Source organism: Marmota flaviventris, chromosome 6, assembly GCF_047511675.1.
Source record: "Marmota flaviventris isolate mMarFla1 chromosome 6, mMarFla1.hap1, whole genome shotgun sequence".
NCBI classification, from domain to species: Eukaryota; Metazoa; Chordata; class Mammalia; order Rodentia; family Sciuridae; genus Marmota; species Marmota flaviventris.
Window position 1 is genome coordinate 56,874,384 of NC_092503.1, and position 27,386 is coordinate 56,901,769.

At 41.8% G+C, this 27,386-nt stretch overlaps 1 protein-coding gene across 3 annotated transcripts; it reads right to left on the bottom strand.

Annotated features, from left to right (window-relative positions):
• Window positions 1–1,820: 1,820 nt before the first annotated feature.
• On the bottom strand, window positions 1,821–24,548 carry Prdm1 (PR/SET domain 1). Of its 3 annotated transcripts, XM_027925702.2 has the most exons (7): window positions 24,419–24,548; window positions 22,542–22,790; window positions 15,812–15,931; window positions 11,975–12,227; window positions 5,825–6,921; window positions 5,304–5,432; window positions 1,821–4,920 (listed from the first exon to the last, which is right to left on the bottom strand). In XM_027925702.2, exons 1-7 carry the CDS (start codon window positions 24,458–24,460, stop codon window positions 4,345–4,347), a joined length of 2,466 nt encoding a protein of 821 aa, XP_027781503.1. In that variant the 5' UTR covers window positions 24,461–24,548; the 3' UTR covers window positions 1,821–4,344. The 3 variants fall into 3 exon arrangements, with proteins under 3 accessions (XP_027781503.1, XP_027781505.1, XP_027781504.1); XM_027925704.2 differs by lacking the exons at window positions 15,812–15,931; window positions 22,542–22,790; window positions 24,419–24,548 and adding an exon at window positions 13,318–13,403; XM_027925703.2 differs by lacking the exons at window positions 15,812–15,931; window positions 22,542–22,790; window positions 24,419–24,548 and adding an exon at window positions 12,442–12,611.
• Window positions 24,549–27,386: the final 2,838 nt, after the last annotated feature.

The window sequence follows — 27,386 nt, forward strand, 5'->3', positions numbered from 1 at the left end:
AAACACGAATAAGTTCTTCACTATACCAACTTGGGGGTCCTAAAGTGATCTCATTTCTCCCAAGAGGAAAAAATATCTATCAAGGTGCTCATAAAGCCTATGATACTGTATTTATAATTTTTCTATATTGTCTCATGGTGTGGAACTCTAGTCATCATTTCTTCATTGAGCTTTTGTTTAGTTAAGGAAAATTTCAGAGAAGGGTGACTTCTTCAATCTTGCTTTGCCCCACAAACAGCTGTGTAAAGCCTCAATCCAGCAGTATGGACTTTGGCAGGTGGACTTGGACTCATAGAGAACATTATCTTTCCATGTAGTGTTTCATTAAACAGTCAAGTCCATCCACCAGTGTTCCCAAGATATGTAACTCCCAAGCAAAAGAGATGTGATTTGCCAAGTAAAGAATGGTGATTTATGGTAATAGTTGTTATACTCTGGATCTTATTTGGCTTCGTTTTGAAAAATTATTACCACAATGGTTCTGTAGGATTTAGGAGTATAACCAGCACCATTTGGCGCGTTTATGACAATAGGGTTCTGGTTTTCTTAACTCCACAGTTACATGTTGGCAGCATTTCAAATTCTTGGCACAGATGTTTAAGTGAATTTGAGGAAGAAATATTAAAAACAAAATAAAACATCAGGCAGTTTTAAGTATCCAAATGTAAGAAGGAGCATTATTTTCTTAACATGCAGTTAGCATGGAACCATGAACTTGGTAATGGATATAATGAAAACCATTTGCAAAGGACTTTTAGATTCCCCAGCCCCCACCACCACCACTGAGGACACTATCCCAAATGCATTTCTATCCATATCTACCAGATAGGATTCAAATTTAGTTGTATCATGTCTCTGGAAACAGGGTGGTTTCTGGAGCATCCACGGACAAGCAAGTAGACTCATTCCCACCATGACTCATGGGGCCCCAAGAAATGCTGCCATGGTCCCTGAGTTTTGTACTAACAATGCCCACATTCTGGTAAATCAACTTTCTGGAATTATTTCATGTGCACAAGTAGCAAATCTGCTTCCCAGGTTAAGAAGTGAAGGGGAAATAAATAGGATGTAAGGCATGCTGCACTGCATGCTCTGTTAGTGACTAAAGCAACACTGCATGTCACCAGTGGGCAGTGCCTAGACCCAGCTTCCCTGGGCTCCTCATCCACCAGCAGACTGGGTACACACACACACACACACACACACACACACACACACATTGGAATTGACCCCAGTCTTCTCTACCTCCTCACACCCCAAGTCCATCAACAAAGTAAAACAAAGGTGGGTGTGGTGGCATGTCAGTAATCTCTACTACTCCGGGTCTGAAGATAGAAGATTGCAAATTCAAGGCCAGCTTGGGCAATGCAGTAAGACCCTCTCTCAAAACAAAAAGGCATGGGGACGTGGCTCAGTGTCAGAGCCCTTGTTTTGCAGGATCAACGCCTTGAGTTCAATCCCCACTACAGCAAAAAATAAAAATCAACAACAAAAATAATCCAACAAAAGCTAACAAAATCTCCCCCGCCCCACGTACTGGAGAATAATTGAAATGCCTTTCTTAGAGAACACCTTTATAGCTCATAATTTTTTTTAAAAAATCACACACTGGTGAGAGTTATGAGGGACACAACAGATCAATGCCCAAGGTAGGTGGGGAAGATGGGGGCCTCATGGCTGGGGCTACTGGAAACAGAACCATGGTGGGGACAGGGAGAAGCAAATTGCATCATGTTCAAAGTGTGGTCCAGGCTCACCCTTAGAGTATGGGTAAGAAGTTGCTCACTGGCCCTCCACTCAAGACACTAGACAAGCATCGGTAAAGCATGAACATTTATATTTAATTTACATTTTGACAATTTGCACATAAATAATGTAAACCAGTACGTAAACATAAGAGAGTTTTGTTCTAGCAAAGTAAAAAGCCAATAACTTTGGTCAGTTTTAACTTTGAGTAGAGGAAAAAAACCACTGTTGATTGTGGGCTCAACATTCACATGTAAGAGGCCTAAGAGGGAAAAGACAGATGGCAAGAGAAGCAAGTGGTCCTTAGGAAGATTCTCAAATACAAGAAAGCATGAAAGGAAACCCATGTGTTCATTGGAAATAAAATGTATTTGGTGTCAACATCAGAATGACGCTTTGGTTTACCTACAATCAAGGACCATGTCAAACACAGATACATCAAAAATTGTCAGTTTTGAGCTGAGGTGTAGCTCAGTGGGTATAGAGTGCCTAACATGTAGGAGGCCCTGGCTTCAATCCCAGCACTGCCAAAACACACAAAAAAATAAAAAAAAAAACAAACCACAATTGTCAGTCTTGCTAGTCTAGGAATAGATCAGTAAGGCTCTTGGTTTTCCCTGGATTGCTTGAAATCTGTTATTCTCTCTGCAAGTTGACATTAGTTGATGCGAACAAAATGGTGAATATATAAAAGAATTGAACAGTGATGTGTCAGTATTTAGGAAGGAGGGAAAGGAAAAGAAAGTTTGGTGGTAAAGGAATACTGAGTTGTTTTTTTTTTTTCTAAATTTCTGTGACTTTACTGTGACCACATAATCATGATGTGGCAAAACAAAAACATAGCTGTTCCAGATGATCCTTAACAGCAAAAATGATGTATCACTTTCTCCCTGGTTATGTGGCCCTCACCCCTGCACCAAGGCTTCTTGTCTCTGATAAGAGGCAAGGGGGTGCCTGAGCACTGATGTGATCGTGAGTGAGGTCCTCAAGTATTAAGCAAAGTCTCAGAAAGAGGTTTTTTTTTTTTTTTTTTTTTTGCCCTTAGGAAAAGTAGGTTCTTTTACATGGCTTGGCTCACAATTTAAGTGGTTATAAATATATTATATATACACATGGTATAGTGGTATAAATAGATTTATAAATATACATCAATCTTTGCTACACCTTGAGTGCCAACAGGTAATCTTTGGGCTTAGCAGAGTGAAAGATAGAATGACAGAGTCTATCTTTCTGGAGCACACTGACTTGGTTTCTCCTTTGGAGTAGCAAATCATTAGATAAGACATCACTTCCTGCACTACTGAACACACTCAATGAGGTAATTGTTGTTGAACAATTTTGCAATGCCCTTTCATCTTCAATTAAATTAACCATAAAATGCAAAAACACAAATACTGAGGAAAATCTGAGTTGTACAGAAAAAAATTACAATTGATGTGTTGGGGATAGGAATGTCCATTACCCGCTTTTACCCTAAGATGACCAGAATACCCGTTTTTCTGTTTGTATTTTTTAAGTGTGGCCCGAGCCTATCTACTTCAAATCCTTCCTGGTAGAGCACCACATTTGTGCAATTTTGACATAAAAAACAAAAACCAACAACAAAACAACATCTAGACTCAAGCTCCCAAACCTCACATGTACAAAACCACCTGTGCTTCGGGAAAGTTTCTCAGTGGTTTTAAACATGGAATTTTATCTTTCACATTTTCAGATAATACACTGGGATGCAAAAGTCAGGTGGCCACTCTGAAGGCCAAATGACTTTTGGGGTGGGGTGCAAGGACCCTACTTTTGTGGAGAGACAGGTTGAAAAAGACTTCCTGTCACCTTTTTGGTAAAATAATGGCTAGAAAAAAAACATGACGAACTAGGAACAAAACATGACAAGATTTCTTTTCTTGTTCCTTCTACTCGAGTTATCATTGGGTAGTTCTGCACACACACCCCATGTTACACAGTGCTGTTCAAATGACATGATCCTATGAATTAACACATCAACTGTTGAACTTTGGCAATACTGAAACCTCATTTTCAGATCATTATTACAGAGAGAGGATGACTGAAGTCATGTATTTGTCTACTAAATCTTAGGTACTTAAACAGCTGTGCAGAAATTATCTACAAAGATGGCCACAAGACAAAATTACAACATTTATACTCAAATTACAAGGAATATTTCCAGTCATTGTAAACTTTTTTAATTATTGCTTTTTGAATGATAAATTGTATAATAAATTATGAAGGATTATCACTGAAAAAATAATTATGGCTAGGCAATAGTCTTAGTAATGGGAAGGCTATGCAAACATATCCACACAAATATTCAAAATACACAGGTTCAAATATATAGACGTGGATGTAAATAAGTATATATAATATGTATACATATATATAGATAGAGAGAGTCTTTGCGTCATTTATGCCCTGAGATTTCGGTAACTTTGGAGTCCTTCTTTAATTCCAGAGGTGAGGGGAACCCCCTGCCGCAGGAGAGCTTTGCGGATCTGGAGATACGCATGCGCCATCTGCTACAGGCACCCCGACTCGCAGAGTCAGAACTTAAGAAACAAAACAAACGCTTGCTTTCTGAAAATCCTAAGGATCCATTGGTTCCACTGTTTCTTGCTTCACCTTTACAGGTACCAGAGGTAGTGGGTTGCTGTGGGGCAACTTCATGAGGGACAGGTCTGATGACTCGTAAAGGCTGCACCCTGAGGAGAGGAGTCCATTCCCCATGTTTCTTTGCAAAGACACTTTCAGGCCAGTTTCTTCTTTCTCTTTTCTGACCACGGCCAGAATTTCCTTCTCCACCACAGAGGTCACATCGATGTTGTCCTCCATGTCCTCTAGCCGGTCGGCATTGTCACTAATGTCAAACTTCTCGATTTCTTCGTTGATCCGGGTTAGGTCCTCCAGGGCCAGTCCAGTGGCTGGGGCTACCGGGCAGTTCCCTTTCAGGTGGACCTTGAGGCTGCAGAGATGGATGTAGCTCTTGTGGCACTGGGCACACTTGTGGGGCCGCTCCCGGGTGTGCAGTCGCTTGTGCAGCTTCAGGTGCACAAACTGGGTGAACTTGGCAGGGCACACCTTGCACTGGTAAGGCTTCTCTCCGGAGTGGAGTCGCAGGTGGGTCTTGAGATTGCTGGTGCTGCTAAATCGCTTGTGGCAGACCTACAGTGTGGGGACAAGAGAGGGCCAAGAAGGGAGAGAGGGAAGAACAGAAGATTAGGAGTTGCCAGTGGGAGGGACAAACTGACAGGCCAATGCCCAGTAACCTGGAATTAGGAGCCTCCCCGAGTGTGCTCAATACAGTGGTGTGGTACTAAGCACACTGGGGACATGGGCACATTGTGTGCTATTTACTTCCCTCCCATCTTCCCACCCACTGGCTTTGTCACCCTTGCTGCCAGTCAGCAGGTACAGAGCACCAGGGAGCTCCACAGTCTCAGCCCAAGGTAGGACTCTGGTTTAAACGAAGGGCTATATGACACGAGAAGGCAGCTCCACATATTTTCTACAAAGGTCAAAAGCTCTACCCGGAATACACCGCCCACCTGGCATTCATGTGGCTTTTCTCCCGTGTGGACCAGGTAGTGTTTCTGCAGGTGGGCGAGCTGAGTAAAGCCCTTGTTGCAGGTCTGGCATTTGAAAGGCCGTTCTCCACTGTGCACTCTCAGGTGGACCTGGAAGAAGCCACAGGTGTTAGCTCTGCTCTGGCACCTAAGGTTTCTGCTCAAAGACTCCGGTGTTTGTGGTGGAAATGTCTTAAGAAAAGCATCAAGACAAAGTCTTAAAGAGAACAAAGCCTTGGGTTTTCAGAATGCTCTCATGTGCCTGAGCTGAAAGAACAGAAGTCTCAGCTTGGCAGGGACTCGACACTGATCTTCTAGGCCAAACCCCACATTTTTATTATTCAGAAGAAACTCAGGCAAAGTAACTTATCCCAAGCCACAGAGCTAGAAGTGGTGAAAGCAAAGGAGAATCCATGCCCACTCGGCCCAGCCCAGGTCTGCCCCTGCCCGAAGGCAGTTCCCATTGTGTGGATGTGAGCACGCTGCAGCGCCACGAGGCTTACCTTCAGGTTGGAGAGCTGGCCGAAAGTCTTGGCGCAAACGTTGCACTCATACTTAATCTTGCCATTCTGCTTCTTAAGTGGGTAGGGAAGGGTCTTGTAGCCGGTCATGTTTCTTTTGTTTTTAATGAGATTCATGGCCTCTTCACTGCTGGGGGATGCCATCACCGCTGAGGTAGCTTTGGGTTGTACCACGTGTTCTGACGTGGCAGCTGTTCCCGCCGTGGGAGACCCGCTGGTGGGGCTGCATGTCTTGTCCTTCATGCTGGCAGCAGCCCCGGTAAGGGAAAAGGCACTGTGGGGTGCTGGGACAAGCACCTCTCTGGGATGCTCAGGCGGAAGCAACCTCCGGGCTCCATCTGAGGGCAGCGAACTTGGGAGAGAAGCTGGGTTGACCATGGAGTGAGGCAGGCTGCCCCCACCAAGGAGGTTACCATAGACGGGATACAACCTCGGGAAGAGGCCAAAGTTGTTGATGCTATTGATGTTGCTCATGGTGCTCAAGCCATTGCAATTCATGCCGTAGGGAGGCAACAGGAACTTGGGGTAGTGGGCATTGTAAGAGGGGATGAAGGCTGGAGGAAGGTGGGGGGCAGGTGCGTATCCTGGGTAAGAGCCCAGACCTTCGGTGCCATAGGGTGTGTTCAAGTAAGTGTAGGAGTCTCGGTGTTCATGAGAGCCAGGGGCCAGGGGCGACACTGTGTTCCCCGGGCTACTGTGTGGGCTGGAGCTTTTTAGGCTTTGGTCAGGGCTGCTTCTTGCTGAGGGACTTGGAGTTGTGGAAGAGGGGATGGGGGAGTGAGTAATGTAAGTTGGTCTCTCCATCCCATAGGCCAGGGAAGCTTTCCATAAGTCTTCCGGGAGAGGAGCCCGGATGGGGTAAACAACCCGGGGGTAGAAGGGCATATCTGGGCTGCCATTCTTTCTAAAGCCATCGATGTCCTTGTCTGAAATGTTAGAACGGTAGAAGTCCTTCCCTTTGGAGGGGTTAGAGTCCAATTTTAGGATTTCTTTTACGCTGTACTCTCTCTTTGGGACATTCTTTGGGCAAAGTTCATTTTTCTCAGTACTAGGTTGCTTTGGGTTGCTCTGTGTTTGTGCTGAAATAAAGAAGAAAGGGTGATTACTCAGAGGCCTACAGAGAACTTAAGTGAAATGACCAGAGCTGCTCTGAGCACCACTTGGTGTCATGAATGACAGGCACCCGGCTCCCAACGCCTTCTCACTCAAGAGGGCTCGAGGGCCACCCACTCAGAAGTGCTACTCTTTTTCCTTCTCAGCAAAATAGGGACCATGGCAGCATCTACAGAATAAACAGGGCCATTTGGATGATCTTGTTTCCATTAGTACAAACTTTATGATAGAAAAGTGCTGTTCAAACTGGAACAAGATAGCGTTCATCAAAATGGGGTGGAAAAATACTGGGGTGGGGGTTGTCACAGGTTAATAAAAGTCATTCTGATGTTCACAGTTTACCTAAAGGAAATCAGCACGCCCTGCAGAGAGATGTGAAAGATAAAGACTCATTTCAAGTAATAAACAGTCATCAATTTTCAACTCAGTTCTTGTTTAATATATGAATTTGATAAAGCCCTATTCAAACTGACTATGCCAAATAAATCAAGGACCTGGATGCCACCCCTTATGTGCAATTGGCTGACAGCACAAGCGTTTCACCAAGGTTCTGGTCTAACCAGGCTCCCAGCAGTACTGTCCCCTGGAATCACAAGGTGTGACAGTCACTTCTGCCAAACCACAACAGGTACTTCCCGAGCCAGTTCAATTACTTATACCACCAAAGAAAACAGAGGCGGCTGAGAGGGAAGCGTTTATTCCCAAGGACGGCATATGTTACTCGGTCAACAGACTATTTAGGAACAGGAGCAATGAGGACAGCTCTCGACTGACTATCCATGCCACTGCCAGCCCTGTCACAGGACAAGTGAGGTCTGCAGTCAACATCAGTCAGAGCAGAGAAAACATAAAATGCCTGCTTAGTCTTTCCTGCAACCAAAAGTAAAACAGCAGAGGCTTGGTTGGAGCCCCAGTTCCAGAAGGGCCGTCCCTGAAGCTGGCTCGCCTGTCCTAGGGGAGTGCTGAAGGTGCCTTGTGAAGTAGCAGGGCCCATGGCCTGGGCATCAGGCTGAGGCCTTCGTAGTAGGATCCCTCCTGGTCCTACAGAATGTTCTGCTGGATCTCACAGAGAAAGCTCTCCAGGCCTGCTACCTGATGCGTCTAGAAATGAACTCTGTGGACCTCAAAAATGGAGCTCTTCAAATCCATTCTCCAGGCTGACAGGCTGAAGGGAGGGATTCCTTCTAGTTGGAGAGCCCCTCAGAGAGTGTTATCTCCTGCTAGCTGTTATCAGTACTCCTGGGCCAGCCAGAAGCCCCAGAATAAACACCTCGGACAACACTATCGGGGAAGATGCTGATGGGGGCAGTGATGGAAAGCTTGTTGAGGGAGAGGATTTCTGAAGTCACTAAACCAAAATAAATACCCCTTATCAGGCCAATATCAGCCTTTCAGTGAGGCCCAGCAGGCAGGAAGTTCAAATTGTCACTTTTGTTTTTTAAAGCTGAAATGGTAAAGGAAGAGAAAGACAACTAAGCTGGAAAGCTGATAGGTGAGGCATCTCACAGCGGCAGGAAGGAATTCTATGAAGTGGAGGAAAAAAAAAAAAAGGAATGACTGGGATGCATCTTCAGGCTCAAGTTAACAAAAACAAAACAAAACTGCCCCCAATAAAATAAAAATACAGAAAATTCATCCTCATAACTTTGTGTCATCTTTATGCGGCCAAGTACACCTAGTTCTCAATGTTTTCAGTAGCTCCAATATCCCCAGGGTTCTAAAATCCAGTGAGTGTGTACATTTAAGTCAACTCCCAGCACTGCCCCTAGATTTAGTCTGTGTTCTTCCTAAGCACCTTAATAGAATTGAATTTAAAAACTGACATGAAGCTAATGTCTTGGACAACAACAACAAAAAAAAAACCCACGTGTGTGCGCGCACACACACACACACACACAGAGTCAAAATTTCAAATTTTCTATGGAAAATATCTGGCACAGTGCCTGGTGCACATTATATCTACTCTGAATGTTTTCGATCTCTGATGTCTTTGGGAAACAGATCTACACCTTCTTCTATACCCAGAGTGAAATGTTAGGCTCTCTAAAATGTCCTACAGGTGGAAGTTATGGAGTTTATATGAAGGTACATTTTACACAATTGTCCTTCAGCAGCTGAGTAATCAGGGGAGCTGGTGTCATTTCTGACTCTCCCACTCAGCAGCAGCTTGAGTTAACATGAAAAAGAAAATCAAGATCTGTTTTTGTTCTTCAATCTTAAATGGCTGTAGGCGGAGGGAGTCATTTCAAGAGTGAACTGCTTCTGAAGGCTCTGAATGGCTTAATTATGCCGACTCACATTTTCGATCTATAATAAGAACCCCCAAGACTATAAGAAAGAACCTAGAAGTTCTGCAGTAGGCAAAACAAAGTCTGTTTTCAACTGAAACTGAGAAAGCAGATTAACATTTAGAAGTCTATAATTTGGTCAACTGTTTTCTAGATGGGTTAGTTAGATAGATGGCAAAAAAAAAAAAAAAAAAAAGGAGGGGTAGGGTCTTAAGTGGGTCTCACCTTTTTTTTTTTTTTTAACTTAACATTCATGCCAATTTGTGATTTCTGGCTACTTTTCCTTCCTTCAAATTGCTTCACAACTCCTCAAGTCTATCACTTGAATCCTCACGGTCAAATCAGCCCTCTGTGGTCTGGCATAGGCCCCTATTGTGCTTTAAGCCTGGAAATCCAACATAACTCATTTGGAGACACAATCTCCCTATTAGGCCTGATGAAATAGTGGAAATTTTCCTGATCGGAGTCTCACTCATCAGTTGCCACACCTAAGACAACTGGTTTCACAATCAGCGCCTGAGTCTTACTGCTGTGTGACTGGCTGTTGTTAACTCTCATTCTTTCCTATGAATATCCGACAATGAAGGGGTGCCTGAAAATGCCGAACTACCACCACCTTTTGGAAAAATTCTGCTTAAATAAAAGCAAATATTTGAAGGCACAAAGGTGTCATTTCATAGTGTTGCTTCTGAACATAAGCACTTGACACTTAAAATACAGTGCAAAGTCTTTCCTTGGGGAACAAAAATGCCAGGCCTTTAAAACCTTCCCTTGATGGGCACAGAGTGGGGGTCGTGTGCAGAAAGGTTTCTTCATGGTTGTTGGGAAGTCAGTGGGGTTGGGATGACCCCAGTGGACTTACTGTTTAAAGATTTAAAAAATAATAAAACTTTGTCTGAATCCATCAATGACTAAACTCAAGGAATGTAAGGTCTTGGGAACCTGAAGCAGGAGGATAGCAAGTTCAAGGCCAGCCTGGGTAAGAGATCCTATCTCAAAAGAAAACGAGTTAGGGATGTTACTCAGTGGCACAGGGTTTGCCTACCACGTGTGAGGACACAGTTAGATCCCCAGTACTGCCAAAAAATAAAAAATAAAATAAAATAAATTTAAAAAAATGTAAGGAGACTCTCAAGGGGAAGTGGCTTGCTATGCTGAGAAAGTGAGGGGAACAGCACAACTTCCCCTGACACGGCTCTGACAGAACTATGTTCCAACAGTGCCTTTGTGTCTTTTACTACCGGGACCTTCATATTAGGTTAGGCACACACAGCAGAAGGGATGCTGGGTACTTAGCCCTAGAGATGTGACCGGCAGTCTCAGGTAGCACTGAGAGAGAACTGTTGCCATTGGTCAGGGCAGATGACACTCATGATGTTCATGGTGGAAGCCAGTTTGCTCTCAAACAGCCCAAGATCTTTCCCTGGAGTTCAAAAAAGCACCGTAGTGTGTTAAGGGCCATAGACATAATTCTAGAATGTGATATTACAGGAGTGGTCATGAAGCTTTTACAGTCCCAGATTTTCAGAAAAATTACAAATATAGACTCAAGATCCTAAGGAAGATTGATAAGCTGAATAGCACATAATAAATACAAATAGCTGGACAGATGGATTACATATAACTAGGGTAAGTAATTGGTTTGTTAACGGGTCCTAAAGTTGAAGTCAAAATGTGATTTATGTTAAAATTATTATTTATTCCAAATATCCCAAAGGTAAAAATGTAAAGTAAAAACAATTCAGCCTTTAGATGAAGCAAGCAAGAGAGCCTATAAAAAATTGTCAAGTCTGGGTAAAGGGTAACTGAGAATGCCTTATATCTTTCTTAAACTGTTTCCTTAAGTTTGAAATATTATCAAAACAAAAAGTTACAAAAATTTCAGCATTCAGTTTTAACTTTTGAGCCCAAAAGAGTTCAATTTAAAAGCTGTTATAAAATTTAGTAAGTCTAACCAAGAATATGCAATTATAATTACAATAGAGGTTAGAATTTTACATTAATTCTTAAATTGTTCATAGAGATCACTTGAGAATGATAAAATGAAGGAGCCCTTTACAGAGAAAGGTCATGACAGCATTTTTAACCAAATAAAAAAAGTAAAAGCTTATAAACCTAAGGAACTGAGAATTTGTTAAGATAAAGTGATAGGTGGTTACTGTAATACTGATTAGGAGATCAGATTAATTAGTTTTACCATAAGAAAGGAAGCCAAGATATGAAATCTCTAGGGTTATTCACTTAGAATATACTTGAAAAACTATGACAGAGCCTTTCTAGAAACAACCTTATGTTCCACATAAGACCTTGACTTTATATACAAATGTGCACCTCTATATTATTTCAATGCACATTTTAAACACCAACAAATTGCCATCAACAAGAGGTGATAGCTTGCATGTTCTGCATGTCTGGACCAATCTCTATTAAACTCCCAACTGCCCCCTTTTGGATAAATTAGAATTGGACACATATTTCTTCCTGTAAGTTTCTGAATTCAATACTCAAAGAAACTCTTAATATTTTTTTAAATGGTCAGGTTACATGACAGGGAACAGGGACTAAAAAATGTCTTCCCTCTTCCTCATCTCTGGTTTAAGCCACCTACTTAGTCCAACAGATGATGAAGCCATATAATTAAACAACCTGTTATTAGCTCACAGGGGCAGAACTGACATTACTGGCATTTTTTATTTTTATTTATTTATTTTTTGTTCTGTAATCCACTTACTGAGATTCATCATTGTGAGCTCTCCAGGATAAGGGTAGTTAAGCCTTTCTGCAAAGTCTCGACAATACCACACAAGAAGTTCCTGGTTGGCAGGGATGGGCTTAATGGTGTAGAAGTAGATGTTCATCCCGTTCTGACACGCAGCCAGGCTTTGCTCCCGGGCAGAGTGTGCCGGATTCACATAGCGCATCCAGTTGCTTTTCTCCTCATTAAAGCCATCAATGAAGTGGTGAAGCTCCCCTCTGGAATAGATCTGTCCAAAAGAGAAGACAGACATATGTAAGAGGAAGTCAGCCACAGAGGACCTCTCAGCACAGATCACACAGTGTGTGATAGCTGACCCACGCCCCCCCCCCCCCACCACCCCAGTGCCCAGTTAGAAAAAGAATCAAATCAGTTTGGCCAGAGTAGTCTTGAATCAGCAGAAATGAAGGTGGAAACAGGTAAGGCACATTCTTGTCAGTTACCTTTTCCATTTCAGTTTTATCATCTTTTCATGGTCGGGAAAAATAGCAGAAGAATGAAACACAAAATTTCACCTAAGAAGCGGCCTCAAACCGATTAAACCACCAGAGTACTACTTTTGCTACAGCACGGTCAATGGCAAATGGGCAATGCTACTAACTTTAGTTCCGATTCTGCTGACTTTTAGTGCTTTGAGTCATTGGGTAGAAGAGCAAGCTGACTGACTGCGTCAAACTGAGTCTCAGCTTTTTCTATGGCCTCTGTACTAGCTGTTTCCTACACCTCCGCCCAAGGCTCAGACTATGCAAACATCCTCCACCCCCAACCCTCCAGAGTCCTAAAGTAACACTTGTTCATATGAATACTTGGAACCATGCCTTTTTGTGGAAGCGCTGGGTGGGGCAAAGGTGAACTTCACCTGCCATAACAAAGGGAGCGCTGGGACAGAGGCCAGAGTTTGACAGTCTACTGAGAAGTCACTTTTCCTCTTGATAAACACGTTCAGCCTTGCACCTTGCTTTCAAGCCAGAGAAGGGAAGAGAGAACCCCTTCTCTGTGGGCAGGTTGGCCAAAACCTCCAGCGAAGAGCCCCAGCCTTGCAATTGTGGGAAAAGAACAAAAAGAAAGTGTGGCTCTTTAAAGGCAGCTCACAAAGGATTCCTAGTTTGTCCTGGAGTAACACCTCTTTTGGTGAACAGAGGCACTCAGGGCACTTTGTAAAAAGACAGAGGTAAGAATAGGAAAGATTCAAGATAGACTCTTACTGAAATTACATGCTCCATATCCTTCCACAGAAAGCTGCTCTCTCTCCTTCCTCTTAAGAGGTGCCACCTTTCCTTCAGACCCAAGAGCTTTCCTTCAACACGCACAACCAATACCTGGTCATCTGCAACCCAAGCCTCTGAGTAGTAGGTAGGGTAGCAGAGATTTTGCTCTAACAGGACAGCAGGCTATTGCTTTCTTCTGAGTCACTTGCTGGCTACGTTAAGTCTGTGAATCGTTTCTTTATTTCCCTCCAACGTTATCAGAAGTTAAAAAAGGAACCCTGTCCCTTTAACACAGGCAGTAAACACCAGAATCACTTTCTTTTAAGAGTAACTTCCTGTAAATTGCGAAGGGGGAAATACATGTGGCTTCATCAAAGCAGCTTGTGAGAGCTTTTGCGGTGTGTTTTGTTAAGAGAAAATGGAACAAGGCTGGGTGAATTCGGCTATCAAGAGGGGTTTTCAAGTTTGTTTACTCTGATGTGCAAACTTCCAGGAACGTGGGGTTCCATCGCTCTAGTGCTCTCCGCCGGCGGAAACTGCTTTCTAAAGCTATGGGTCTGGCGGTTCCAGTCAGCCTTCCACGGACTCCGATTTACTGTATCCTCATTCAAAAACAGAACCGTCCCTGCCATGAAGTCACCTGCACACCCCCACCAGAAAATAAAATAATGCACACGTAAAATGAACCCTGCTGCCTGTCACTCACCTCGCTGCATTTCCACCTATTATCACAAGATTAAAAACGTGCTGACTCATAGTACAGTTACAAGAAATGTCACTGGTTTCTCAACTTGAACACCCCTTCTCTTTGACTGTGTAATTTGCATGAAAGTTTTTCTTTCCTTACAACAGATGTTCACATTCCTGCCAGCAAAATCGGGATGCTTCTAATGACACGTGAGAAGTTATCGCTGACAATATCCTTTGCAAGTGAATGGCTGATTCAGATAAATCCTCCGGAGGAAAGACTTTTAGTTACTTATCGTGAAATCTTTAAATGAAATAAGGGACAGAGAGATTCTTAGGTGTTTCTTGTCTTTTTTTTTTTTTTCAAAATAACCAGGTAGTAAAGAGACTTACGTTGGACTGTGTTAATTCAGACCTTTGACTTTAAGATCAGTATACCTCAATGGCTCACGTCTGAGAAGAATTTCTTGGCAATAAAAGCAAAACATGTGCTCATATTTTTCTATTATAAGTCATGCAGTGAATATGTTGTAATTTATTTTGATCCTGGGGATTGAACCCCAGGGGCCCTTTACCACTGAGCATATCCCCATCCCTTTTTAAAATTTCTTACTTGAGAAAGGGTCTGCTGAGTTGCTGAGGCTGGCCTTGAACTGGCCATATTCCTGTTTCAGCCTCCCAAGTAGCTGGGATTACAGTGTGTGCCACCGTGCTCAGCCAGTGAACATATTTTAAACAAGTGTAATCATTAAATAAAAATTAAGGGTGCATGATTCTTGGTGAATATATATAACTGTTCTCTTTCACTTGGGAAATAGTAAAATAAATTTCCAGAAACACAAGACTTTCTGGATTTAAAAAAATACATCTTAGGAATAACTTCTGAGTAATGCCCTAACAAGTCTTTTGTGATACTTGTATAAAAAGCACTAAGATTTTTAGGCCAATTTACCAGCCAAAGGAAGCATAATCCAATTTACCACGCAGCCATTTATTTTTGATATGTACATTTTTATATAAGTATGTATAAAAATTGCTTACTAGATTTAAGTAAACATTTCTTAATTTAGCAAAGTGAGTATCCCAAAGACTTCTATGGAAAAAGGGATTCTGACTTTTCTCTGTTCATTTTTTTTTTCCTTTTTTGGGGGGTGCTATGGATCAAACCCAGGGCCTCATGCATGCCAGGCAGACACTCAACCACTGAGCTACATCCCCAGCCCTCTCTGTTCACTTCTAATACAGTTTTTTACTTAAGAATTCTATCTCACTGGTTCACCATGGTGGTCCTTCCTAACCCTGATATTTCAAAGGAGGTTGTACACACCAGACTTTTTTTTTTTTTTTACTGGATTATAAGCATTTTCCTTAAACTATGGAAGTAAATAACTTACATACTGTCAGATTTGATTACTTTTATAGTATAGATGGACTTAAATAGGACAAGTTCTATGGTCCTTCTCCATTCTCCTGGCCCATCTTCTACCCATCCTTCCTTAGTGACATTTCTCTTCAACATAATTCATTTATGATAACTCTTCCATTCAATTAAAGTTAACTCAGCAAGAAATCAAGAAGGGGTGAAATCTAAGGCTTGGTGACTCATTACTACTTCCTTGCAGAGAAATGCAAATGAACCTACCCTTAAAGCAAGCAGCAAACTGTTTCCTTTCATCACAAGGTCTAATGAGTTGCAAAAAATTAAGATTCACATATAGTGCATATCTCCCCCACTAAACACCCATGGGCTAGTACTCCAGAGTCAAACATTTAACCAGTTTCTCTGCACTTGCTCAGAGTTCTCTGTTCCCACAGGGACCCGGCATCTCTCAGCACAGGCTGAAAAAGGAAGTGACCCTGCTCTTCTAGCTCCAGTTTTTCCTAATACTGAAAGTCATGAAAATTTTTCCTTACTTACCCGCCAGAAGTATTTCCTGTTGGCATTCTTGGGAACTGTATCATTGGTGTAGATTTCACCTATTAGGGGTCCAAATCGTGTTCCCTTTGGTATGTATTCTTTACTCACCACTCCAATAACCTAAAAGGGATAAAATACATGAAACAGTTATTTTAACTGCAAAATGTTAACCAATCTTGTTATTCTAACAAATTGAACAGTCAAGTGGTAACACAATCAACTATGGGGAGCAGACATTCATGAGTGCTGGTGCAGGTAACAAACAGTAAGCTTCACCTGAGGGGATACCATCAGTGTGTGGGGTGCTAGGGATTGAACCCAGAGCTTAGGGCCTGCTAGGCAAGTGCTCCTGTTGAACTACATCCCCAGCCCTGTTTATTTGAGACAGGGTCTCACTAAGTTACTGAGGCTGGCCTCAAACTTGGGATTTATATAGAAGACCATCTTTTTAAAAATTTTTAAGAAGATCATCTTTTAAAGTTTAAGGTCTAGGGCTGGAGTTGTGGCTCAGTGGTAGAGCACTTGCCTAGCATGTGTGAGGCACTGGGTTCGATTCTCAGCATCACATATACATAAATGAATAAAATAAAGGTTCATAAACATCTAAAAAATATTTTTAAAAAAGTTCAAGTTCTAAGCAAATACTCAACCAAGCATTTTAAAATAGTCTCAAGGATTATCCTCCAGTGATTGGGGATTCTTTATTTTTATGTTTCTTGCTAGAAGATCAGAGAGGATAACCATTCTGTTTTAGATTAAGAACAAGACACTGCAAAATCAGATGGTCAAGATGAGACTTTTTCAGGTCCCCCTCCTAGTTTCCTATTTCTCATTCTCCCTCAAACCATAAACACAGTGTGCTTGAGGGGAATAAAATAATTTAAACCTCAGAAACCAAAATAATGCTCTTTAGTTGTTCCGCAGAGGCCAAAGGAACCAGAAAGCAAACACATTATGTTTTTTTTAATTCTAGATGAGCCTCCTCCCCTGCCATAGCTTGTAAGTTCTCTTTAGCAGCAAAAGAAAGATCTTTCAAGTAACTTTGTACTTCCCTAACATCTTCTACGTGACAGTGGTCAAAAGCCCTCCTTTGAAATGTAATTTATACTGAGAGAGCTGTGGGTTCTAGATCTGAGAAAATGACCTTCTCAGATTGGATGTTTCATGCATTTGCACTTGGCAGGGCCTGGCTAAAGAAACATGTTAACTATGCTAGTTCCTCCTTGATCGTAAATTTCTTGAGGGAATTAAAAAAAAAAAAAAATCACCAACCACGAATCAGGAAGCAATTCATCACTATTCAAAAGAACCCTGTGAGCTGTCCTTGATGACGACTGCAGTTACAGTTTTGCTTTGGTTTTTATTCTCTCACTTTCCCATTTTTATTTTCTTTTGTTCAAAACAGACTACAAATTACTTATTGAATATCTTAACTGAAATGGACCAAGGAATGGGAGTTGGAGTAGAAGACAATATTTATTTCCAGTTTTTATTATTCTTCCTGTGTAACTGTGTACCTAAAATGGCAGATGCCAATAGCTATTCAAATAGTACACAGTGGAATCTAAGATTTTGGCTGTGATATGTACTGGGATATCATTTATCTTATCACTGTTTAAATAAGTAGGAAATAAGCACACCTACATTGTGTGACAGACTAGTCTTTCTCATGGAAGTTTTCTCATCAGCAAATGATTTGTTTTCTAAAACAATTTAGTATTCAATATACAAGTTAATGGAGCATACTCAGATTGGAAAGAGAAAAAAAAAAAAAGAAAAGAAAATTTCCTACACCTAACACAAGCTGAAACAAGGTTGGCGAGCTAGAGTGCTATTTTTGGTCCTTTATGAATTTCTGGCAGAGAGCTGAAAAAAGCAGATGTTCATTTCATTCTCTTCCTCTGCCTTCATTTACATCTATCTGCCCTTTCAAGAATAGTTCATCATCCTTGGTATGTCAGCACCACCACTGGGGACAGGAGCATCTTTGAGCAGTCTTGAGACAAAAATATATATTTAAGCTTAAGTAGACTAGGGCTTATGTAGAGGCTCATTGTTTAGGACATATTATCAAACCTAATTAATTTGAAAAATTCATGGAATTGACTTAAATGACTCACAAATCATTAGACATTCACGTTTGAGTGCTTATTCCATAATATTAAAATGACAAACAGGAAAAACAAATAGTGCCATTTGTTGGTGAGCCAATAATTAGCAGTTGATATTTTCAACATATCCACTTTAAAGCAGTAATTTTAAGAAAGGTACTCAACTGGTTCATCAACTTTGTTTTAAATTATAGTCTCTTGCAGACAGTGTCCTGGGAGCCAGAACTTGATTACCAACAAAGAGCATTACATTGAGGTCACGGTTTTTGTTCCAAATTGCTGTTCTTCCACAGGATGAGCCTTTTGGTTTTCAGCTATCAATCTGACACACTAAGAAAACACACATTGTCTGGTGGCCAGAAAGAAGTCAACCAGAATCTTGTTCCTACAAAGCATCTGAGGAAGGCATGGACCCCTAACACCAACTAAACTCAATGATGGAGTAGTTACTGGGGGAGGAGGACAGCAGTTTTGGAAGGAGTCTTGCCATCTTTAACCTCACAAATACAACTTGACAGGCAAGACAGGGGCACAAACAAAAAGAGGACAGCAGGTGGTGGAAGAGAGAACGAAGATCCTCAAGCCCCAGACAAACTGAGAGCTTCGTTATTTGATTACCTTTACAAATCAGCCAGAACCTTAATTGTTTAAACTCCTATTATATACAGAGCTGTAGAGTACACAGACTAACCTCTATAGATAGCACAATTTTGAGGTTGGAAGGAATCCTGTAGCTGATGAACCACCTACATCCAATCCAAGCTCTGTGCTCTAATACTATGCAATTAATACCTTCTTGAATTTGTATTGGAGTTATTATCCAAAAGGACACAAAAGCCACAACCCTTAAGATTATGTGCTTCTCCAGGTAACTTTAAGGGGGGGCAGTCACCAGGGTTGTGTTTAATGGGAAGTGGAAAACCAAGACAAGAGTTGTCACTCTGGTCCTAAATGATCCAGGGGTTTATCCAGCCCCATCTTCCTGACTCCTCATGTGCAACATTCTATCCTTGGAGCAAGCAGAGAAACCTGGCATGTGCTTTGAATGCCACAGTGCTAAATTAAGAATGTGTTCACCTAACTCAGGAAGGAAAGTTCACTGGAACTGACCAGGGTCCTAAAGAGTTACTGCTGGGGACAGGCTGCTGTAAGTCTTCCATAAACCTTTCAGGGAGAGGACACTGCATTTCCACACAGCCATGCTTCATCTGTCCCAACAGAAGCCCTTTGCTCATGCTTTCTGTCCTAGGCAGACCCCTTTGCCACTTGGATACATCTGTCTCTGTCAGTGGCCTCAGCTACAGAATATACCTGGTTGTCCTCAGCTTCCAGAAAAATAAAATTAAATAAATAAATAAATAAAAGGTTTCTTTTCGATTGTACAAAATGAAGGTGATTTTACAGCTTGTGAGAGACTGAATGGGAATACTGAATGAAACTATGACAGTAAGAACACACATAGGTTTGTTTGTTTTAAAGATGAATTGCTCCTTTCAGAGGGTATACAAACAGAACAATAAACTTTAAGCAGAAACATTTTTTCAGATCTAAATGTGGTCTGAGCATCCTTGCCTCAAATTCCATTAAGATAATTTTAATCACTAGCTATCTCTACCTCCTCTCTGGATCCTACCCCACAGAACTTCTATTTTGACTGTCTGGATATCTTCATTGAGAGGACTAGAACTCTATAGTGATCCAAGACCTTCACCCTGTAACACACCTTATTTTAAAAAGGAGTGAAGTGAACAGAGATGTTTTTGGAAAGTTTACTTCTTCATTACATTTCTTTTGAAGGAAACTCGGTAACATCTTAGAACATCATCTCCCAAATAAAAGATCTTGAAGAGGGAATTCCATGTTATGGTGAGATAACTTTTACATGGTCTATCTACCCAATCTTTATCAGCATGTGACTTAAGGTCAGACTCCCCTCGTGAGGGCCAGCAACCTCAGCTGAGGGCAGAAACTAATACAGGCTACTGCTTCAAAAATACAAGTGTCGAAACTGATTTTTGTGTAGTCAAGTATTCATAGAAGATAATTTCAGGAGGACATGGGGAAAATCCCCGTAAAAGAACAACCTGTCAGTTTAAAGTTTTAGAAGTCTTTTTTTTTTTAAAAGGTTTTAGAAGTTTTGAATAGGATGTCTATATTTGGTTTTAGTTCTGGAAATAGGAAGTAAGAAAAGCCTCATTAAAGAGTGCACAATTATTCTAAGCCAAATCTAAAAATGAAGGTCAAGATCAGAAATATGGGTTGTATGTTTTGTTTTTAAACCAAGAAAAAAAAAAAGGTGCTGACACATAGCACAAATTCATAATGAAAAATGATCTTGTTAAAAAAAAATTCCCCAGTATGTCAGCACAACAGTACATAATGTAACATCTCTTGTTATTTAAATTAATGAAAACATTTAAAGAAGGGCAAGATAAATCAGATAAAAACTATAAGTAGAAAGGTTTCTACCCTATTTCCAGCTCAGGCTTATGAGACATGAAGAACTAAGTGAATAATGACAATGTAAACATCTCAACAATCCTGAATATTTCTGTCCTAGAACTGGTTTGCAGTTATTATACCTTCAATGGCTCAACATCACAATCCTCTTTCACCACCCAAAGGGAGCTGTCCTTTCCCCAAGTTCAAAAAAGGTAGGAAGGAGGTACAAATTCCAGAGTAAGCTAAAGACAGAATGACATTCAAGTTTATTTCCTGGCTGCTTTTGTGATTAGGGACTAGGGGTGTACTATCCCCTACACAAGCTCAATAAAACATGGGTAAATAGGATAAGAGAATCCTGGTCTCCTATGTTAGTTTTAAAGGATCCCCTTCAGGAACACAGGTACTGTCTGTTTTTTGGTTGTTTACCATACTAAAATAGGGAGACGAAAGAAAACCAAACAAACTCAATAAAGGCTCAGTTTGAAATATGTTAAGACGATAAATAAAACCACAGTGACACCAAGAGGGGCCAGTGTAGCATAATCGAGAAGTACTTGTTGGAGAAGTCAGAAGAACTTTGCTCCAAGTCCCGTGTCTGCCTCTAACTATAGCCTTTGGGTGAGTGACTATCTCTCTGAACCTTGGACTAAAGAGCACAACTTGACTCAATTATGATTTCAGTTGAATGACAAAAATTGAAAAACTTAAGCCAAGAGCTAAACTGGGGATAAGAACATTATAATAAGGATAAAAAGAGATGTCCAACAGAATGAAGATCTTTACTTCAGTCCTAGTGGACTGGTGAGGACAGCCTAACACAAATGTACCTTGGGAACAGAACAATATTAAGTCAAACCTGATACAGGAAAAACACACTACACCTCTTAAAGCCATAGCCAAACCTTCAATAATGCTACATTGATTCCAAGGGCCACATATTAGAGAGACTTTCTATTGAGAAGAGCATTACTTTCAGGAAGAGGTTTAATTAAGACCGACCTCTGGGGTTACATTTTTGGTAACATTCATGTACAACTACAATTTAAATTTTGCTTTTTACAAAATCTACCACCACTCTCCCAGCAGGGAAAGAAAAAAAAATAATAAAAACACCGAAAAGTAGAGCTTTAATGAAACTCAAAGCAGAATTGCTCTATTTAATTTTAGACAGCTGTGTCTCCCCTCACCAAAAACATTGAACTCAGACACACAAACAGGAAAGCTACAAAGTGTTTCCCAAACAGGCTCCCGGATTCCTTTTAATGCTGTTCCTAAGGGAAAGGGGAAAGTGATTTGACATGGCTGTAATGAATAGTCCCAGCAGCAAATCCTGGATTCTTAGAGCAAAGGACTCCTTTTCACTACTTTCTGAAGGCAGCAGCAGACAGTTCTGCGGGCTGAGAATGGGAAGCTGGCTGAGGGGTGGGTTCCTTCAAGTCAGCCTAGTGAGAGCAACTGTAGTAGCCAAATTCTCAAAACAAGAGGCGGCTCTGCAAGCTATTTCACAGTTAACATCACGCCTAGCTATAATCATTATATAAAAGGGTAAATACAAATCAGTTGCTCATTCCAAGTTTAGGTTTTCAGCCCCTTTGAAACAACAAAGAGCGTACCCACTTCAGAGGCCAGTAAGGAATCGGCCTGCCAGTCCAACCAGAGCAAAGTAGCTGCTGCAGATAAACAGTGGTTAGTGAAGTCATCCGGACAGAGGACACTTTTACGTGACCCTCTTCTCGGTTTATGCCATCACTTCAGTTCATAAACACGTCAAGGTTTTGAGAATAATTTTAGAAACCCAGCTAGTAAAGCTGGCTCGTTAAAAAGAATAAAGCCATCTAATGACCAAAGGGAGACAAAAGAAACATTGAGAAAAGTTTTCTCCCTGTAAAATATTGTCAAAACAAAGGGCCAGTGGGTGCAGAGCTTTTCAGAAGCTCACAGAGACGTGTCAATTTGCCAAAAGACTTAACTGTTTACTAATTAGTATGAGACAGTTGAAGGCTGGAGGAAATGAGGAGGAACTGATTTAGGGAAAGAGAAAGCAATGACAAAAGTGCATGGAGTAATCAATTATTTACTGATACTTCAAGATTTTCATAGAGGAGGCCTCAAGGGCAAGTGGGGAGATCTAGCACCAGGTGCCAATCTTTTTCAGCAATAAACCAGAGGCTTACCTCTTTGGTGTTGGTGGCATATTTGAAAAGCAGATTCCTTGGTAAGGATGCCTCTGCCTGAACAGAAGTCACTCCATCGGCCCCAGAATCCCAGGGGTGGTCATTCACGATGTATGTACACTTCTCTTCAAACTCGGCTTCTGTCCACAGAGTCATGTCTGCATCCTCCATGTCCATTTTCATGGTCTCCTCAGTCCCCTCTGCCAACCCTTGAAACTTTACAGCACTGGAGCTACACTTGGGGGCAGCCTGGAAGAGAAGGGAAAGGCCTTCAGTCCCCATTGTCCTGCTGTTCCTATGGCTCCCTCTGAGAGGCTATGACTAATACAGTAGTCTGAAGACTTTAAAAGCAGATGCAGAGTGCTTGGTACAGTTGAGTAAGAGCCAAAAAGACATATAAAGTACATTGCCTTGAAGAAGCAAGGTTTTAAAATGCTACTTAGTTATTTAAAAAAAAAAAAGAAGAAGAAGAAGAAGAAGAAGAATGTGGCAACCTCACTGGGGGGAGAAGAAGAAACACCTTTGAACAATCCCTGACTTTACCTCTCACGGCAGAAAAATGTTGTGGGAGCTGTGTCCTGTGTCCCAGAACGCCTGGGGTCATGGCCGCCAGACCCTCAGCACTGTGGAAAAGCTGCCTCAGAAAAGTGTCACAAACAAGGAGAGGAAGAGGAAGGAGCTCTGTCTGCCTCTGAATGAAGCTAAAAATGGAAAGCGCGTGTGGTGCAGGAGCGGAACCCAGCCTGCCTTTTCCAAACGGGGAAGACTGAACTTTCCCACCAGCTCCCAGCGCAAAACAACTTCCAAAACAACTGCCCCCCCCCCCTTTCTGCTACGGGCTCTTTCATCCTCTCGCATGGAAGACTGAAAAGGGTTTGCATCCTGCCAGCATCACTGAGCTTCAGACAGAGATCCTCTGGACCACAGGAAAAAGAGGGAAAATGAGTGAGGGGGAAAACACCCCCCGCAGCTTCTTTGGATCTGTGGGCATCACACTCCAAATTGACAAGGCACAAAACATTAAACTATTCAATAGAATTCCCTGAAGAGAATTCCTTTAGGAGCCCTCAGCTACAAATAGCACTTTCCATTTAAATCTGAAAGTGTACAAATTCCCAGAAGTCACTGATGTGCTACAGTTTACTGTAACTAAAGTTATAACAAATATAGAAGACTCAGAGCACAAGATCTGCTTCCACTTGTAAACTGATGAGGATAGTCCCAAATCCACCCGCACACAGCAAAAGTGCTTTCCAAAGAAGAGAGATAAACAACTTCTGCAGTGTATTCCCACGTAGATAGACGTGTTTGATAAAAATTAGGAATGAGGGTATCCTTTCCATGAAAGACGTGCTTGTTAAAATGTAAACACAACACCGTGGAAGTCCATCAAGATGGTTCTACATTCTTCCACTTCTTTTCTAAATATGTTGCTCTTTAAAAAAAAAAAAAGATTTGAAGTTATCTATGCCTCAGTTAAGACTTAAAATAGCTTGTTTATTTACAACATATAGAATCATAACGCCATATAAATGTTAAAAATAAAATAAAATTGAAAACTTCAGCAGACCCGGAATAGTTATTTTGTTTGCCGGGGGTGGGTAAGAACCACTACTGAAATTTCAATGAATTGACAATTATGTCTAGAACCGAAAGGGTTAATGATTCATAAGGAAAAAGTCTTATAAATGTTTGACAGTACTAAGTGTACTAAAACAGAAGCATTTCTCCTTCTACCGCAACTGCATTATCAAAAAAAGAAAGAACGAACGAAAAGAAAGAGCGAAAAGAAAGGAAGTAAGGAAAAAGAAAGGAAGTAAGGAAAAAGAAAGTTTTTAGGTCAATTTCAAAATAAAAATAAAAATCAAGTTTCTTACCAAGGTCGTACCCACACGTTTTTCCAAGCAAAGATCCAACATCTGAGATAAGTCTCACTCATGACTACCCAGTCCACATTCTCCCCGCGTCCCGGGCCGGGCTGAGCAGCACTGACGCGCACCTCGGCGGTCCCTCCTTTTCTACCGCTGCCCCGGCGCAGGCTCCCGGCTCTCGGCGGACAGGTGCTGCGCGCTGCTCTTGCCTCTCCGCAACACTGGAGGGCCGAGTGTCACGGCAGCACTGTCTGTGTTAACCAGAACGGCGGCTCTTTCTCCTCCCAGCTGCAGACTTCACTAGCCACTCGTCTGATTCACTCCTACCAGCTGCCAGAGATGGGGGCGTGGCCATACCTGGGCTCGCCCGATCTGCGCGGAGCCCAGGGCTTTCCCCCGGATTGCGAGCCGCCGCCGAGAGCTTCCTCTCTTCGCGTCTGAATTTCAACATTTACTTGGAATCCTCTTACTTCCCTTTGAAGTCACTTACCCTCAACGTTTAATGGTGCTGTATTGTATTCTAAATACTCCAGATCGCCCTGCTTCCTGTCGCGGCAGAACACGGGGGCGCACACTCCTTAACTGAAGGAAACCTAAAAACTACCTAAAACATTTGTGTAGTTCCTCAGCTTGAGTCCGCAGTTACAGGATTCACAGAATTTACCTCGGAAAGAGCAAGTTGAAACGTTTTTGCCTCTAAGGTAATACTAGGTAGCTATCCATTGCTCAAGTTCTTGCCTCTCAAATACACAACCACCCTTCTCCCCTGCCCCTGCTTTAAGATTCCATTTCTCCTTCTAACTAAATACATTCCATGTTGGTAGAAGTGACTTCCTTCTTTCAACTATTCGGTAAAAAGGGAAATAGGAAAAAGTTAGAATCCTACAGATTCACATTTTTCCCCCTTTCTTCTCTTCTCAAAACCCACATGTAGACTTCCTAAGGAGTGTGTAAGTAAAATGTGGAGCTTTAATTATTTCAGAGTTAAAGGGAATATTGAACTGATCACTGCAAGGGGAAAGCGGTTGGAGGCAATAATTAGTGGGGCTCATTCTGAGCCTGGCTGGCTTTTCCTCCAGCCCCAGTCAGTCCTCTGTTGAAGGAAGGACATCCTGTGATGATGGCATACAATGTCCTGTTTGTTTATTATTAAGAGCGTGGACCTTGCATTCCTGCTTCTCATTACAAAACAAACCAGATGCTTTACTTCCTTCAATGGTCTTGTGCCTTCAGCAAGGAATCCTCTAATTCGGAGAAACAATGATGCAAAGGGTCCATTTATAGCAAGCACCCCATTACAATTACTATTTAGATCACCAAAATACAAGTCTTCCACTTTCCTGCTTGCCTCACCATAGATAGTTAAAAAAATTCATCTCTCTTTCTACGTTAGCCTGCAATGTCTTTTCTAGTATTTTAAATATGCCACGTGTGCATACACACCCACACACACCCCCACATATACACACCCAGTCCCAATCTGATGATACCAACTTAGTCATACAATGAAGTGGACATTTGAGTATTTGTTTACCGAAAGAAACTGAGACAAAGCAAAGCAAAAACCAATTCAATCATAAAGGTAAGTCTGTTTATCTTTAAATTTTCTTTCAGGAAACTTTCCTAGAATTTTATTGTTGTTGGTGGTGGTGGGGAGGGTAGGAGGTAAAAGGATATATGCCAGAACAGTATGTGTGTGTGAAATCTTTGTACAATCTCTGTAGCACAGAACAATTAAATTCCCACTAGGGGACATAAGTAGCACATACTCCCTGCTGGCTGTGGGTCCACCTGTTATTGCATGTTATGCCAGAGGGGACGCTAGCACCAAGAGGAAACAGGGCTTTTAAACCAGCTGATGTGCTAGGGGTGTAAAACTGAGTGAACAATTCCTAAGAGCTCTCAGAAAGCTCCAAGATGATAATTAAACAAGAGAAATCCAGCCTTCTCGAGAGGGTTTATTAGCTGATGCTGAGTCAGCGCCACAATGGACAGAAAAACAACGTAGTCATACTGAAGGCCGGCCTGCTGCTCAGAGTCTCCTTGGCAGATTAAAGAGTATTTCACTTCCCTTTCAGCATCCAACTCTGTTCTGGGACCACATATGCCCTGCAAGTGCCAGTGAGGGAGCCAACCACAGTGGAGTAAAGGGATAGGCAAAAAGACTAATATTCCAGAGGGCTATAGTAAGCCAAATATTTGCTTTAATGACTGGAAGATGCCAGTGAATCAACTCACTGTTAATTAATATCAGCCTGCACTCACCTTCAGAGGTGGTGAAATGGGCTTGAGTCTAGGGAAGACGCAAACATCAAATACCAGTGTGGGGCTTAGCTAGGCAACCCTAAAATTAGTTCCAGGTGCTCCAGCTGAGCTGGACAAGGCCACGGTGGAACTTCAAGGAAAAGAAAGTTTGAGGCACAGTATTGGAATATCACATCCTTCCAATGTTTGCTTCTTGTCTCAAAGTGATAGGGGAAAAAACTCTTAAAAAACCCCCCAAACCTCCAAGACAACTTTTGACTCTGATCATAGGGGTCAAGGATGAGCAATAATATAATTTCAAATGAAGGACACAAAAAAGGAGGAAGGAATAAAGGAAAGGAAGCAGGTTTCATAACAGGACCAACCAGGTTCATATTTTAATATTTAGTTATTATCCAGCATGAAACTGGTAAGTGGGGAGGAAAGGCACTGATCTGAACTTCACTAGGCCCTTCCAGAAAACTAGAGCAGCGCACATGTAGAACGCTGACTAAAGCTGGGAGACGTTGGCACTGGTACAGCTGTGCAGAGAGAGCTCTGGGACTACCACTGTCAGGAATCTGAAGTCTCAGAATGTTTCTAAGTAATAACTTGGTGCATTTTTAGTCACCATGTCATTTCCCTCACTGTCAGAACACCAAAAAAAAAAAAAAATTGACAAAAAAAAAAATCGGTTACCTTTATTAATCAGCATTTCTCAGGCAGGGTT

Bases quoted from the DNA above. Each gene is read 5' to 3' on its own strand.
- Prdm1 (XM_027925702.2), bottom strand. From the start codon at position 24,460: ATGTTGGATCTTTGCTTGGAAAAACGTGTGGGTACGACCTTG. The intron at 22,791-24,418 runs GTAAGAAACTTG...CTTCTCTTCCAG, and splicing joins AACGTGTGGGTACGACCTTG to GCTGCCCCCAAGTGTAGCTC. The intron at 12,228-15,811 runs GTAAGTAAGGAA...TCTTTTGGACAG, and splicing joins ACAGGAAATACTTCTGGCGG to ATCTATTCCAGAGGGGAGCT.